The 15,860-nt window shown below is 42.7% G+C and overlaps 1 protein-coding gene across 5 annotated transcripts in view; it reads right to left on the minus strand.

The window, feature by feature from the left end:
• The window catches only part of gpcpd1 (glycerophosphocholine phosphodiesterase 1), a 71,758-nt gene extending 59,457 nt beyond the window's left edge, over positions 1-12,301 (minus strand). The window contains exons 1-5 of one of the 5 annotated variants that reach the window (XM_067989419.1): positions 12,130-12,301; positions 8,471-8,541; positions 6,658-6,769; positions 5,818-5,906; positions 223-313 (exon numbers count right to left, since the gene is read on the minus strand). In XM_067989419.1, coding sequence (XP_067845520.1) covers positions 223-313; positions 5,818-5,866 — 140 coding nt within the window. In that variant the 5' untranslated portion in view covers positions 5,867-5,906; positions 6,658-6,769; positions 8,471-8,541; positions 12,130-12,301. Of the gene's footprint in view, positions 1-222; positions 314-5,817; positions 5,907-6,657; positions 6,770-8,470; positions 8,542-12,129 lie in introns of those variants that run through there. The other 4 variants (XM_067989421.1, XM_067989420.1, XM_067989422.1 and 1 more) reach the window with 4 other exon arrangements.
• Positions 12,302-15,860: the final 3,559 nt, after the last annotated feature.

Consider the following 15,860-nt stretch of genomic DNA (forward strand, 5'->3'; position numbering starts at 1 on the left):
TAAGCCCCTAATTCTATCATCTGAAAAAGGACAACAGTGGGACAATAGGATGAAAGAGAACGAAGACATATGCTAAGAGAAACAAATACATTTTAATGAACTGGAACTGTAGAGAAACAGTATAGATAACAGGCAGACCAAGTAAACTGAAAGGACTGTACTGCACTCTAACAAATCTGAACATTTTATCCGATAATAATACATCCTCTCTTACTTACTTACCTATCATTTGCATCTGGTTCCAGAAGCACAGCTTTCTGAGGATACCAGTTGCCTAGTGCAGCTGAATTTCCACATACTGCAAACACTTCACCTAAAGTACAAAGAAAAAAGTTAACTTTGAGGAAGAGTGGACATGCATACAAAACCTAAACAGGTCAAATATTACAAAATCTATACATTCTCTGATCAGTGGGCTTAGATGTTGATTGTTATCGGAATAACTCAGTAGCTAATTACAATTGATTAGCTTATGCTATCTTTGGTTAAGTTAAACTAATCACGTAATAAAAGCACATGTAATCCAAGCTGCAATTAATAAGCACTTACACAAAGAACTCTCCATAAAACTTCTAATTTTCCATTTCTTGTTTTTATCTATTTCACTGGTAAATAATTTAGCTAATGTCACAAAAAAAAACAAATACACAAAGAAAAATTGCCTCAGAGTGGCTGCCCCTACTGAAAAAAATCTAGCAAAGACCCTTTCGGTCAATATGAAGCTGAATAGCAATATCCTGCATTGTTACACATCTGATGTTGAACTAGACAGCCCTCAAATAAACTTTGCGAATTCCAACATGAAAGACTACATCCTTTGGATTGACGGCAAGCTATCAATTTCTCAACCATACCACCAAATGTGTGAAAGGGTGACCTTCTCAAGTTGTTCAGAGCAGAGATCCAGAATAGTCCAATAAACTTCCTGTGCTTTCTGGGACTTAAAAGGTAATGGCATTAAAACCCAGCATTCCCTAGGCTGACAATCCTTTTCTATAACCCAGCAAATAACACCTTCTGTACTAAGCTGCTCAACAGATATCTTGGTTACACACCTCGACCTGCCCCTAGTAAATAACTCCCTTCAATTTACAGATTGCTTAAGCCCCAACATCCAAGATAATGGATGATTTGGCACCTTTTAAGGGGGAGAAGCCAGCACCTCCTAGCACCCATGTTGCTTAATGTCAATAATGTATTTTTCTGCATCTTCCAACATTAAATAACAGATATTGAAAGATCAGGCAAAAAAGTGCTTGAGCTCTTGACACCAAAGACATTCTTTTGAACATAGTTCAATAATTAGCTTAAAATAAACTTCCAATGTTAAAAACAAGAAAATGCTACTGATCTGCAGAAATGCAAGAGGCAGTTGCTCAAGTACAAACAAGAATTGGTATGACATCCCAGGGGGCACTGCATGGAAAACTTCAAAAGAACAAATGTCATAGGGACTACTACTTTTATTATTCTCCTCAGAAGTAACCCATGGGCTGTGGAGGATGCTGTGGGTGCATCAATGTCTCAATGTGTAAATAGAAATGGATGAGACTGTAAACTTATTTTATGATAATTATTTTACATACTTTTTGGTGCATCCAAGAATAAACATATAATTGAAAGTTATTTTTTTAAATTATAAAAATAAAAATGCATTCTATTGGGTGTATTCTGGCTGCATATAGTTGGTATTTGCAGAAAATGTTTTCTTTTAAACATTTATCCATTCCCAATTTTTGGAACAAATCTACAGTTTAGTGTTACAGATTTTAGGCTTCCCTACAAATCAATATTAGAATTGAACATTTGGATTCTTAATCTCTTATCTCAGCCCCTTTAGTCTATTATTTTGGAAACAGATTCAGAAAAATATTGAGTGTAAAATTATTAGGAATGGGCTTCTTTTATTATTTTATTCAGAGTCTAGTATATTGATACTCAGCCCTGGATTTTTGTGTGAACAAATCATATTCAAACTTTGCCTGAAATAATGCTGTACAAAATTAATAGTAGCCAAATGATCTTGCGCAAAGTAATTTGAGAAGTAGCGTGTCTCGGGTGAACAAGAGACCTGTTTACTGTCTCTGGATTGCATGTAGGATTTCTATTTCAGGAGACAAGTAGTATCAGTCTCACCAGACACTTTCAGAACAGACTAAGCTACCAAACATTAGAAGCAAGCAATAATAGGAAATAGTTGGACTGTCTAAATAACAGGAGCTTTTAACCAGCTCATGAAAGCTTTAAACCTGTCAGCTGAGTTTTTTGGATTAGCTTTCTTTGCAGATCTTTCCAAAAAAAACAAGATGGACAAATACTTCTTGGAAGTGGAGTAGCTGCTCGGTCCTTACTGGATACAGTCATTGAGAATTATGTAAATATCCTACTCACGGAACTGTAACTGTTGCAGTTACGTCAAAACCATAACTAACTAGTACATCCAAAGTATTGAATTCTTATTGCCTTGCCTGTGAGAAGTCAGTCTGTGAGACAGAAGCACTTTACTCGAACCATGCTTCATAACACTTACACAAAATTCTGCCAATGGCCAACTGACAAGCACTGTCTGTGCTGAGACTATCCAATTTGGATTAGGTCATTGATTGATAGACCAGCAATGCTGATGCGCAAGTGTGATACTAATCAAATGCCTTGATTTGACTGACTTTATACAATCACTGTCATTATCAAGAATCCTCACCTGCAATGCCCAAGTTAAGAATTCAACATTTTTGCCACGTACAAAAATACAAAATGAAATACAACTGTTTAGACAAAAATGAACCATTTAAACTGACATCTGGATCAAAAGGAAGATGGTAGTGGTTGCTGGAGGCCAATCTCAGCAGCAGAGCATTGCTGATGATTGCACAGTGTTCAGTTCCATTCGCAACTCCTCTGATGAAGAAGCAGTCCGTGCCCGCATGCAGCAAGACCCGGACAACATCCAGGCTTGGGCTGATAAGTGGCAAGTAACATTCACGCCAGACAATGACCATCTCCAACAAGTGAGAGTCTAACCATCTCCCCATGACATTCAACGGCATTACCATCGCCAAATCCCCCACCATCAACATCCTGGGGGTCACCGTTGATCAGAAACTAAACTGGACCAGCCACATAAATACTGTGGCTACAAGAGCAGGTCAGAGGCTGGGTATTTTGCAGCGAGTGATTCACCTCCTGACTCCTCAAAGCTTTCCGCCATCTACAAGGCACAAGTCAGGAGAGTGAGTGCAGCTCCAACAACACTCAAGAAGCTCAACAACATCCAGCACAAAGCAGCTTGCTTGATTGGCACCCCATCTACCACCTTAAACAGTCACTTCCTCCACCACTGGCGCACCGTGCTACAATGCGTACTATCTACAAGATGCACTGCAGCAACTCGCTAAGGCTTCTTTGACAGCACCTCCCAAACCCGTGACCTCTATCACCTAGAAGGACAAGGGCAGCAGGTGCATGGGAACACCACCACCTGCACATTCCCCTCCAAGTCGTACACCATCCTGACTTGGAAATATATCGCCGTTCCTTCATCATCGCTGGGTCAAAATCCTGGAACTCCCTACCTAACAGCACTGTGGGAGAACCTTCGCCAGAGAAGGCAGCTCACCACCACCTTCTCAAGGGCAATTAGGGATGGGTAATAAATGCTGGCCTTGCCAGCAATGCCCACATCCCATGAATGAATAAAAAAAATGCTTTTAGCAGTGCTGTCACAAAAGTACTGCATGCTAAAATAAACTTAGGTAACCATGATTTATCCTAAAATAAATGTTCATACATGTATCCAAGAAAAAAGCTGAAACAATAATCAGAAATGGTCATACTGGAACAAAGAGGAAAACAATTTTTCTGATGAATTATACTCTTCAATGGAATGTGCGCCATTTAGAAAAGACAGGCAGAATGGAAAAGGAGGAGGTTTGGCCCTAATAATAAAGGATGACATAAGGACAGAAATGAGAAAGGATCTTGGCTCGGAAGATCAGGAAGTAGAATCAGTATGGGTGGAAATAAGAAATAACAAAGGGGCAGAAAACACTGGTGGGAATAATTTATAGGCCACCGAACAGTAGCTATACCATTGGACAGAGGCCAGTTAGCCTGACATCGGTCGTTGGGAAAATGCTGGAATCCATTATTAAGGAACTGGTAACAGGGCACTTAGAAATCATAATATGATTAGGCAGAGTCAACGTGGTTTTATGAAAGGAAAATCGTGTTTGACAAGTTTTTTGAGGATGTAACTAGTAAGGTAGATAAAGGGGAACCTGTGGATGTAGTATATTTGGATTTTCAAAAGGCATCCGATAAAGTGCCACATAAAAGGTTGTTACACAAGGTAAGGACAATATATTAGCATGGATAGAGGATTGGTTAAAGGACAGAAAACAAAGAATAAGGATAAACGGGTCATTCTCAGATTCGCAGGCTATAACTAGCGGGGTGCTGCAAGGATCAGTGTTTGGGCCTCAGCTATTTACAATCTATATTAATGACTTAGATGAAGGGACCGAGTGTAATGTATCCAAGTTTGCTGACGATACAAAGCTAGGTGGGAAAGTAAGCTGTGAGAAGGACACAAAGTGTCTGCAAAGGGATACAGACAGGTTAAATGAGTGGGCAAGAAGGTGGCAGATGGAGTATAATGTGGGGAAATGTGAGGTTATTCACTTTGGTAGGAAGGATGGAAAAACAGAATATTTTTTAAATGGTGAGAAACTATTAAATGTTGGTGTTGAGAGATTTGGATGTCCTCGTACAAGAAACACAAAAAGTTAGTACGCAGGTACAGCAAGCAATTAGGAAGGCAAATGGCATATTGGCCTTTTATTGCAAGGGGTTGGAGTACATGAGTAAGGAAGTCTTATTACAGTTGTACAGGGCATTGGTGAGACCTCACCTGGAGTACTGCGCACAGTTTTGGTCTCCTTTTCTAAGGAAGGATATACTTGCCTTAGAGGCAGTGCAACAAAGGTTTACTAGATTAATTCCTGGGATGAGAGGATTGTTCTATGAGGAGAGGTTGAGTTTAGAAGAATGATTATGAGGGGGCTTGACAGGGTAGATGCTGAGAGGATGTTTCCCCTGCCTAGAGAGTCTAGAACTAGGGGGCATAATTGCAGGATACGGGGTCGGCCATTCAAGACTGAGATGAGGAGGAATTTCTTCAGAGGGTTGTGAATCTTTGGAATTCTCTACCCAGAGGGCTGTGGATGCTGAGTCACTGAATATATTCAAGGCTGAGATGGATAGAATTTTGGACTCCAGGGGAATCAAGGGATATAGGAATCAGGTGGGAAAGTGGAGTTGAGGTTGAAGATCAGCTATGATCTGATTGAATGGCAGAGCAGACTCGAGGGGCCGTATGGCCTACTCCTGCTCCTATTTCTTATTTTCTAAGAACACTATGGCAAATAGTTGCCATGTACCAGATTTATCACACACAAAGTAACAACTGACCAGTATTACTTCCCTGTGATCCACAAGCAATTTCAGGGGGGGGGGGGCACTGCAGGACTATGCACTTAATATCATAAGTGAGTATACAGCCATAACCAAAGTAACTGATGTCCTGTACCTGCCCTCCCCACAGACCCATATCAATTAAAGACTAAACTTGTTAAAATAGGCAAGTATCGACATGAAACTGAAACAAACGTTGTTTAAGTTGAGTACTGCATGAGAAATTGCTGACTACGGCATTTATTCCCTTTGTGGTAGAGGCTTATTTTCTCATGTGAGACTTCATGGTCTCTTTTACTTCTACAACTTGCTGAGCGATATATCTTTTAATCCTTTGTAGAATACCTGGAAGTGTAACTCCCTTTAGTTTGAAAGTGACCCGTGAGGTGAACATGCTTGTCGACGCCGAGGCACTATTGAATGGCCGACGTTACCTAGAGTAAAAACACAAGTTAACTGAATTGTTACCACTGTATTATTAAATTAACATATGGAAAAGCTGTACTGTTTATAGTAACAAACACTACTAAACTAGTTAGATACGGTGTTTGCAAAAGGTACTAGAACCTGATTATCAGGTTGTAAGATCCTCTTAATGCATCCAAAGTCACTCCCCCACCACTGTTCAACAGGGAGGGTTGAGTTCAATGTGTCACAGCACTAAGCTTTGATCTCAGCTGCGCTGCCATGGGAGGTGCCAAGTGGAGGCCATGTTTCTCCCACTCAATCATCTGAGCCACCTTAATGCAACACATAGCATTAGCTTAAAAGTGACATTGGTGGGTTTAAGAGCATGTCACCAAAACCTTTTGTGGCAGTTGGCCCATAATCAAGCAATGTAATTAATACTCTCACCAGCTAGAAAGCCTAAATTACAATATATAAAAAAAGCTACTACAAGAAACAAAAAGCAAGTAACTTCATGACTACTACTCATGCAGGAGGCAGTCATTAATCAAATATCTAGTTTATCTTCCCATAATCAATAAAGTAGTAACACACTCCCTGTCTTGTTGAAAAACTCCACAATTTTTAAATATTTTGTAAAACTCTGGTAAATCTCCTCAGTAAGCATGTAAAGAAAATCTCTATACAATTTCTACTGCAATGCTTGAATACTATAAAAAACAGCTCATGTAAGTCCCAAAACCCAGTGTCTTGACTCAAACCTTTTCAGATACTTACAAAGTGATCCAAGCTTTTTGCTTACTACAGCTGAGAAAATAAAACTTCAAAATTGCCACGTAACCACAGTCTGTCTGAAGTTACGATTCAAACTGCAGTAAAGTACCACCACCTGTATAAAAGACAATGTATTGTAATATCATTGCCAAAATGAGGTTGGCAGATATAAATGTAATGAATCTACATTTGGGTGCTGAAAAGCATTTGTGGTGGTGGCCTGTTCAGTTCTACTTCTGTCTTTCCATACTTGTACTTCAGTACCACTGTAATACAGTTCTTAAGTTCCAGAATATAAATATATATATATATTTTTAAAGTAGATCAGCAATAAATGACCTGTTAACACTAAACCTGCTGGTAGGCAGAAGATAATGCTATCACAGGAACAGAGTACCTCTGCATTTAAGTCCATGACTTGAAATTTATTCAAAAATTAAACTGCAGCTGGGACATCTGGCTTATAAACTGCAATCCTGCATTGTAATTTAGTCACTATTCAGTTTTAATCCAAACATTAAAAAGAAAAAAGAAAAACTACAAATACTGAGGTCTGTCAGCATCTATAAAAAGGAGTAAAGATACGTTATTAATGTTCTAAGTATGTATACTTTATCAGAATGATACACAGCTGAAATGTCATAACCTACCATTAAATATTGAAACTATGGGCATTTCAACCAGGTTGCTGCGAGTAACCACAGAGAATGCCATGCACCTTCCCCCAAATTCACCTACTGACTATATGAAGCCGATTTTTGTTTGCTGTGGTAATCAATGGGCGACGGGCGTTGCAAAAAGGCCGTCGCTTGATTACAGCATGCGAGAGGCCTGAACCGCATGACAGGACAGGGCAGTTATGTTGTAACCGTCCACTGAAGCGCACAAGAGCAGCCATGGATGACTTGCCATTCTATTTCACCCCCCCCCACCCTCAGGCATGTGCACCAAAAGATGAAACCACATCCACCACATCACAGGACAGAAAATTGAAGCAACAAGGTGAAGCAAAACATCTGAACTTTACTTTATATAAACATTTAATAGTTTCAAGAAGCATTTTAAGCATGTACCAGGTTACTGGTATTTGCAGGGCAAAATTTACATGGTTCAAATGCCAATACAAATCTTACACACTTCAGAGTACACAGATGGGCAGAAATGCACCACTTGGGGGAATACAATGGATGCATCCTCACTACATCAATTCTATCCTGTAAGTGGACTGACTTGAAAACTTGTTGTATATCTGTGTGCCATGGTTCATAACAGAAACTAATTAGATATTCTACATTAAATTTCAAAGGAAAATAGTTCCAGTAATTAATTGATATCTCCATGAAAAATGAAAATGTTTGATGGAAATTATATATGTATACACTTGTAACAACTTTGATGTATATTGTGGAGCTGTGTTCCAAGATCATTTTTGAGGCATTTACAACAACTTCAGCATTAGTTATGCTTTAAGTCTGGAGTGGTAATCTCACCCTGCTTTGGTTGGACACCACATGGAGTGTAATGTCAAACCACTGTAAAGATCCTAGGGTATCTTAACTCTCTAGACACCTCTTAAATCTATCTGCTGGTCTGAACTGTATAAACATTAATAATGTAACTGCTGTGAGAGGAGCTTGAGCATGTGGGTAAATACACATATACAAAGCTCATTCATAGGCAGGAGAATTGAAATTTCAGCCAGGCAGTGTAAGCAGGATGCTGCCTGGCTGAAACAGCAATAGTTGCAGTCTAAATGCACCTTAAGAAAACAAAATATGCTTTGCAACTGTATAGTATATATACATTACACACGTACTGCACACAGCTGGATCTCTGTAGTGTCATGCTTGTTTGTTGTCTCCACTTATTGCTCTTAAACCTCCAGGCCTGCTTAAAAAAATGTTAATTAAAACGCTTAAAATTATTTTTAATGCCACCTATGTGCTGTAGTAACATTAAATTTTGCTAAGATATTGCATCATATCTGCATCCAATTTGACTATGCTTAACAGTAGGATATGTGCCCATTCACAGATGGAAAACATCATTCGCAACCAGAGCTGAACAACAGCACTTCGACATAAATAGCTAATGCCCAGGTATACAGGATCTTAACTGTTTTTGGTAAATTGAGGCTGACTGTAATACCTGCTCTTATTGCTATGCATTATTGAAAACACCTAAACGAGGATACATTATGATTGGCAACATAGCAAATTTGTATAGCGCCCTTTACATAGAAAATACGTCCCAGGGTGCTTCATAGGTGTAAACAAAATAAACACCAAGACAAAGGAGATATTAGGATGGGACTTGGTCAAAGAGGTGGGTTTTAAGGAGGGTTCTAAAGGAGAGGGAGGTGGAGGGGGCAGAGGGGTTTAGGGAGGGAATTACCAAGCCGTGGGGCCTACGCAGCTAAAGACACAACTGCCATGGTGGGGCAACGAACACTGAGTGGGGTAGACAAGAGGCCAGAGTCAGAGGAACGGAGAGTACCAAGGAAGAGGGGGGGGCTAGCACCGTAGGACTAGATGAGATTACAAAAATAGGGAGGGGCAAGGCCATGATGGGATTTAAATACAAGGATGGAAGTGTTAAATTTGAGGCAATGGGAGCCAGTGTAGGTCATCAAGGTCTTGGGGTGATGGGTGAGCAAGACTTGGTGCAAGATACAGGCAGTACAGTTTTGCATGAGCTGATATTTATGGAGTGTGCAGGATGGGAGACCAGCCAGGAGAGTATCAGAACAGTCAAGTCTGGAGGTGATAAAGGCATGGATGAGGGTTTCAGCAGCAGACAGACTGAGGCAGGAGCACAGGCAGGTAATGTTATGGAGTTGGAAGCCAGTGGTCTTTGTGACTGACAGAATAAAGGGGTCGAATAGCATGACGAGGTTGCAAATAGTCTAGCTCGGCCCGAGACAGTGGTGGGGTCAGAATCAGTGGAAAGGGTACAGAGTTTGTAGTGGGAGCCAGCTGCTGTCATACCAATAAAGCATACCACGATCTCGGGGGGGGGGGGGGGGGGGGGGAGTTTCCACGATCTCGGGGGGTGGGGTTTCCACGATCAGTGCAGGTCGGTTTGTTGGCCTGGGGGAAGCACTCCTGCTCCTCCAGGCCCACAAGCGGTGCCTCTAGGCACCTACCTGTTAGTCTTGGGCCTTCTCGCCTCCTTTCATGAGGCATGAAACAGAAGGCCCAGGAATCCTGGCCCCCCGGGGTTGATATTGGGAATTCAAGAAAATTAGAGGCCTGAAGCCTCCTTGAAAGGTTATAAGGCTTGACCCACCTCCTGGGTGCACTACGGTCGCCCACCCCTCTTCCTGCCCCAACGAAAACCAGAAATGGGTAGGTTGGAGGCAGGTCTGAAATGGTGGCAATTTTCAATGCCCCCCGCCCCCAACCCACCCATTTTTTACTTTGAAAATTGAGCCCAAGGGGTCAGCTTCCACATGTAAGCCAATAACACCGAACTCTACTTTTCAACCACCTCCTGCTCATGACATCCAATCTTGGATGATCCAAAATTTCCGCCAGCTGAACAGTGGGAAGAGCAGAGGCAGTGTCTTCGGCCTCCGCAGCAAACTCTATATCCTCACTAATCGACTCCATCTGCCTCTCTATGGCCACTGTCTCAGGCTAAACAAAACCGTTTACAACCTTGGCGCCCTATCTGAATCCAAGCTAAGCTTCCGATCCCATTTCCTTTTCATCACAAAAACCAACAATTTCCAGCCCATCTGCTGCTGAAACCCTCACCCGTGCATCCGTCACCTCCAAACTTGACCATTCTAAAGCTGCCCTGGCCGGCTACTCATCTGCCACCTTCCACAATCTTCAGCTCATCCCAAAATCCGCTGCCCGTTTCCGATCCTGCACTGTTCAGCTTGTCCACTACCCGTCCTCACTGAGCTACACTGGCTCCAATCCCCCAATGCTTCAAATTTAAAATTCTAATCTAGTGTTTAAAATCTCTAACCATCACCAGCACTAAAACACCACCCACAGAACTCTCCACTCCTCTGACTCTGGCTTGTTGTGCCTTTAGCCGCCTAAGCCCCACTCAGGAAATTCTTTCCTAAACCCCTCTGCTTCCCTATGCTCATTGAAAGCCACCTCTTTGAGCACCTCTCCCGTTGGCCCGGCATCAATTTTTTTTCTTACGCCTCACTGTAAGCAACCCGGGATATTTTTCTACATCAAAGGCATTATATAAATGCAAATTATTACAGCTTAAGTAGTTTCATAAAAACTTACTGTGTTGGTCACAGGCAGGTACAAGAACCCTGGCTGATCTTTCTTTTCCCAGCCCTGCAGCGACACCGACTGCAATTATGTTTGCTCATATAATCAGTATGATAGTATGCTACAGCACAGAAGAAAGCCATTCATCCTATCGTGCCTGTGCCAGCTCTTTGAAAGAGCGATGCAATTAGTCTCACCTCCCTACTCTTTCCCCACAGCCCTATAATTTTTTTCCTTTCAAGTATTTATCCAATTCTCTTCTGAGTGTTACTACGGAATCTGTTTCCACCACATTTTCAGACAGTGCATTCCGGATCATAACAACGTGCTGCAGAAAATGTGTCACCTCTGGTTCTTCTGCCAATCTGCGTCCTTTGGTTACTGACCCTTCTGCCATTGGAAACGGTTTCTCCTTACTTACTCTATCAAAACGCTTCATGATATTAAACACCTCTATCAAACCTCCTTCTCTGCTCCAAGGAGAAAAATCCCAGCTTCTCCAGTCTCTCCCCATAACTGAAGTCCCCCTGAAAATAACGCATTGATCTTTGAAACGCTGTGGGAGGTATTATATAAATGCAGGTTGGTTCTCTCTTACTGCTGTCCTGGGCGAGATCAACATCGAAACCTGGAATTGAGCCGGGGGACCCTTCCTGCCACGTTAAGGTTCAACAACACGCCAAGAAGGCCACTGTAAGGAGGTGTAAGGGAAGGGGAGACCAGCAGGCAGGGACCATATTCCTGCTGCAATTTGCCACGCGTTGTATGTTTGCAACGACACGGTAAATCGCACCCAGCTGCATCTCCCACATACAATCGCGAGGGAGACGATGAAGCAGCTTTTTGCGGCGAAATACGTCGACAAAAATCTACTTCAGTCTAAAGAAACGTTTAATTTGCAGAATCCCCGCACCGATGGGACTCTTGCTTTATTTTTTTTTAAAAAAAGCCGGTCTTTCAAACAACGCCGGCTGGACTTGTCGACGTGGACGGTGCTGACGGCGGGGAGCCCGACCGGGCCGATAAGGGTGGCCAGAACCGCCTCAAACCGGTTTTACTTTCACCGCATCCCCTCCCCATCCCATCCCCTCCGGGCGGCACCTCAGCATCATCCTCATCCTCATCCTCATCCTGCCCGCCGCCGCCGCCACAGCAACCGCCACTCCGGCTGTGCGCGCGCCCCCCCACACACACACACAACCACAACCACTCGGCCTTGACGGGAACCTACCTGAACCGAATCATCGATCCGACCGGCTTCTTCTCGTCGACGAGGAGGGAGGGGAAAAAAAAAAAGTGAAGGTGAGAGAGAGAGAGAGAGAGAGTGCGTGTGTAAAAAAAAAACTCACACTCACACTCATACACACACCGAGCGCTCCGACTACAGCAAGAGCATCACTCGCCGGAAGTCCCGCCCACCGGCCCTTCCTCCTGATTGGTGAGTGCCGGCTGTCAATCAGTCGCGTGGGCCGTCTGCGGCGAGGCGCCCCTGGCGATACAAGCAGCGGCCGAAAAGCAACATTGTGTTTTGTGTGTTGATTGAAACCAAACCCTCCTCGTCTACTGGAGTCTCTTCCTCTTTGTGCACCGCACTCGCTTACATACGTATCGTTTTTTTTTTAAATGCACGACCCGACATATATATATATATATATAAAAAACCAAAAAAAAAAAGGGGGGTTGTGAACTTTATAACTTGGCAGTCTGAATCATTCTTGTTGATCCCACTCCTGCGATAATTAAATGCATCGCAGTCGCGGACATTGCAACACATTTACGTCCACGTTTACTAAAATTGCATCTTTACTTGGCTCAATACTCGTGTATTTTGCATCAAACATGAGGGATTTATGGCTAATCCGAATTCTGGCAGCCTGAAGCTATTTGGCGATACCTCACGTGGTCGGCACTTGGCTGAACCTTCAAGCTCAAAATATTTTCGTCAGGTTGGGAGGTCCGATACTGGCGCTAATGGGATAGGATTTATATCAGTGAAACAATAAATGCGTTTCTTTATAATATCTAGCTGAAGGGCCAAATCTGTGTAGAGGACACAACCAAGGTTGCAGACAATAGAGATAAATCAAGGTTGGGAGAAAATTATAATTCACATCAGAAGATTGTAGTAATTCAAGGTTGCTCAATTCAAATTATCTAAAAATTCAACTCATTAGCAGCAAATTCCTTTTTTTTGTGTTATTAATTCAAATTATCGATTATCATAGAAAGGTTATAGCAAGGAATGAGGCCATTCGGCCCATCATGTCCCCACCGGCTCTATGCAAGAGCAATCCAGCTAGTCCCACTCCCCTGCCCTTTCCCTGTAGCCCTGCAATCTTTTTCCTTTCAAGTACTTATCCAGTTCCCTTTCAAAGGCCGTGATTGAATCTGCCTCCACCACTCCCTTAGGCAGTGCATTCCAGATCCTAACCACTCGCAGTGTAAAAAAGTTTTTCTTCATGTCACTTTTGGTTCTTTTGCCAATCACCTTAAACCTATGTCCTCTGGTTCTTGACCCTTCCACTAATGGGAACAGTTTCTCTCTATCTACTCTGTCTAGACCCTTCATGATTTAGAATACCTCTATCAAATCTCCTCGCAATCGTCTCTGTTCCAAGGGGAACAACCCCAGCTTCTCCAGTCTATCCACGTAACTATAGTCCCTCATCCCTGGAATCATTTTAGTAAATCTCTTCTGCATCCTCTCTAAGGCCTTCACATCTTTCCTAAAGTGCGGTGCCCAGAACTGGACACAATACACCAGTTGTGGCTGAACCAGTGTTTTATAAAGGTTCAGCATGACTTCCATACTTTTGTACTCTAGGCCTCTATTTATAAAGCCCAGGATCCCGTATGCTTTTTTAACCACTTTCTCAACCTACCCTGCCACCTTCAACGATTTGTGCATATATACCCCTAGATCTCTCTGTTCCTGTACCCCTTTTAGAGTTGAGCACTCTAGTTTATATTGCCTCTCCTCGTTCTTCCTACTGAAGTGTATCACTTTGCATTTTTCTGCATTAAGTTTCATCTGCTATGTGTCTGCCCATGCCACCAGCCCGTCTATATCCTCTTGAAGTCTATCACTTTTCTCCTCACTGTTTACTACCTTCCAAATTTTGTGTCAGCTGCAAATTCCAAGTCATTAATATGTGTCAAGAAAGGCAGTGGTCCAAGCACTGACCCCTGGGAAACACCACTGTACACCTCCCTCCAGTCCGAAAAACAATCGTTCACCACTACTCTCTGTTTCCTGTCCCTTAGTCAATTCTGCACCCATGTTGCTGCTGCCCCCTTTATTCCTTGTCCGCAATCTTGATGATTGCACTTTATCAAACACCTTTTGAAAGTCCATATACACCAGATCAACTGCATCGCCCTCATCTACCCTCTCTGTTACCTCATCAAAAAACTCTTATCAGGTTAGTTACACACGATTTGCCTTTAACAAATCCGTGCTGGCTTTCCCTAATCAATCCACACTCATCCAAGTGACTGTTAATCCTGGATTATCATTTCTAAAAGCATCCCCACCGCTGAGGTTAAACTGACTGGCCTATAGTTGCTGGGTTTATCCTTGCACCTTTTTTTGAACAAGGGTGTAACATTTGCAATTCTCCAGTCCTCTGGCACCACCCCCGTATCAACAGATGTTGGAAGATTATGGCCAGTACCTCCACAATTTCTACCCTTCCTTCCATCAGCAACCTAGGATACATCCCATACGGACCTGGTGACTTATCTACTTTAAGTACAGCTAGCCTTTCAAGTACCTCTTCTTTATCGAATTTTAGCCCATCCAGTATCTCAACTATATCTTCTGGCAGCATCTTCTTCCTTGGTAAAGACAGATGCAGAGTACTCATTTAGTACCTCGGCCACCCCCTCTGCCCTCATGAGTAGATCTCCTTTATGGTCCCTAATCGGCCCCACCCCTTCTCTTACTACCCGTTATATTTTTAAAAATTTAGTCCAGAAAACAACTTTAAATTATCAGAGTAGACAGCAGTGTATTTTGAATAATCATGTTGTTATGCAGGATACTAGTGACATTCATGTTATCCACTGTCGGTGATGCTGTCTTTTGGATGAAATGTTAAACTGAGGCCCCGTCTGCCCTTTCAGGTGGACGTAAAAGATCCCATGGCACTATTTGAAGAGGAGTAGGGGAGTTCTTCCCGGTGTCCTGGCCAATATTTATCCCTCAACAAACATAAGTAAAACAGATTTTCTGGTCATTATCTCATTGCTCTTTGTGGGACCATGCTGTACAACAACAACAACTTGCATTTATATAGCGCTTTTAACATGGTAAAATGCTCCAATGCGCTTCACAGGAGCATTATCAAACAAAATTTCACACCAAGCCACATAAGGAAATATTTGGACAAGTGACCAAAAGCTTAGTCAAAGAGATAGGTTTTAAGGAGCGTCTTAAAGGAGCAGAGTGAGGTAGAGAGGCATGGAGGTTTAGGGAGGGAATTCCAGAGCTTAGGGTCTAGCCAGCTGTAGGTACGTCTGCCAATGGTGGAGTGATTAAAATCGGGGATGTCCAAGAGGCAAATATTGGATGAGCGTAGAGATCTCAGAGGGTTGAAGGGCTCGAGGAGGTTACAGAGATAGGAAGGGGCAAGGCCATGGAGGGATTTGAAAACAAGGATGTTAATTTTAAAATCTGTTGCCGGACCAGGAGCCAATGTAGAGCATGGGGGTGATGGGTGAACGGGACTTGGTGTGATTTAGGATACGGGCAGCAGAGATTTGGATGGGCTCAAGTTTATGGAGGGTGGAAGATGGGAGGCCGGCTAGGAGACCATTGGAATAGTCAAGTCGAGAGGTAACAAAGGCATGGATGAGGGTTTCAGAGGCAGGGGCGGAGATGGGCGATGATATAGAGGTGGAAGTAGGAGGTCTTGATGATGGAGCAGATATGTGGTTGGAAGCTCATCTCAGGGTCAAATA

Source organism: Heptranchias perlo, chromosome 8 (assembly GCF_035084215.1).
Source record: "Heptranchias perlo isolate sHepPer1 chromosome 8, sHepPer1.hap1, whole genome shotgun sequence".
NCBI lineage: Eukaryota > Metazoa > Chordata > Chondrichthyes > Hexanchiformes > Hexanchidae > Heptranchias > Heptranchias perlo.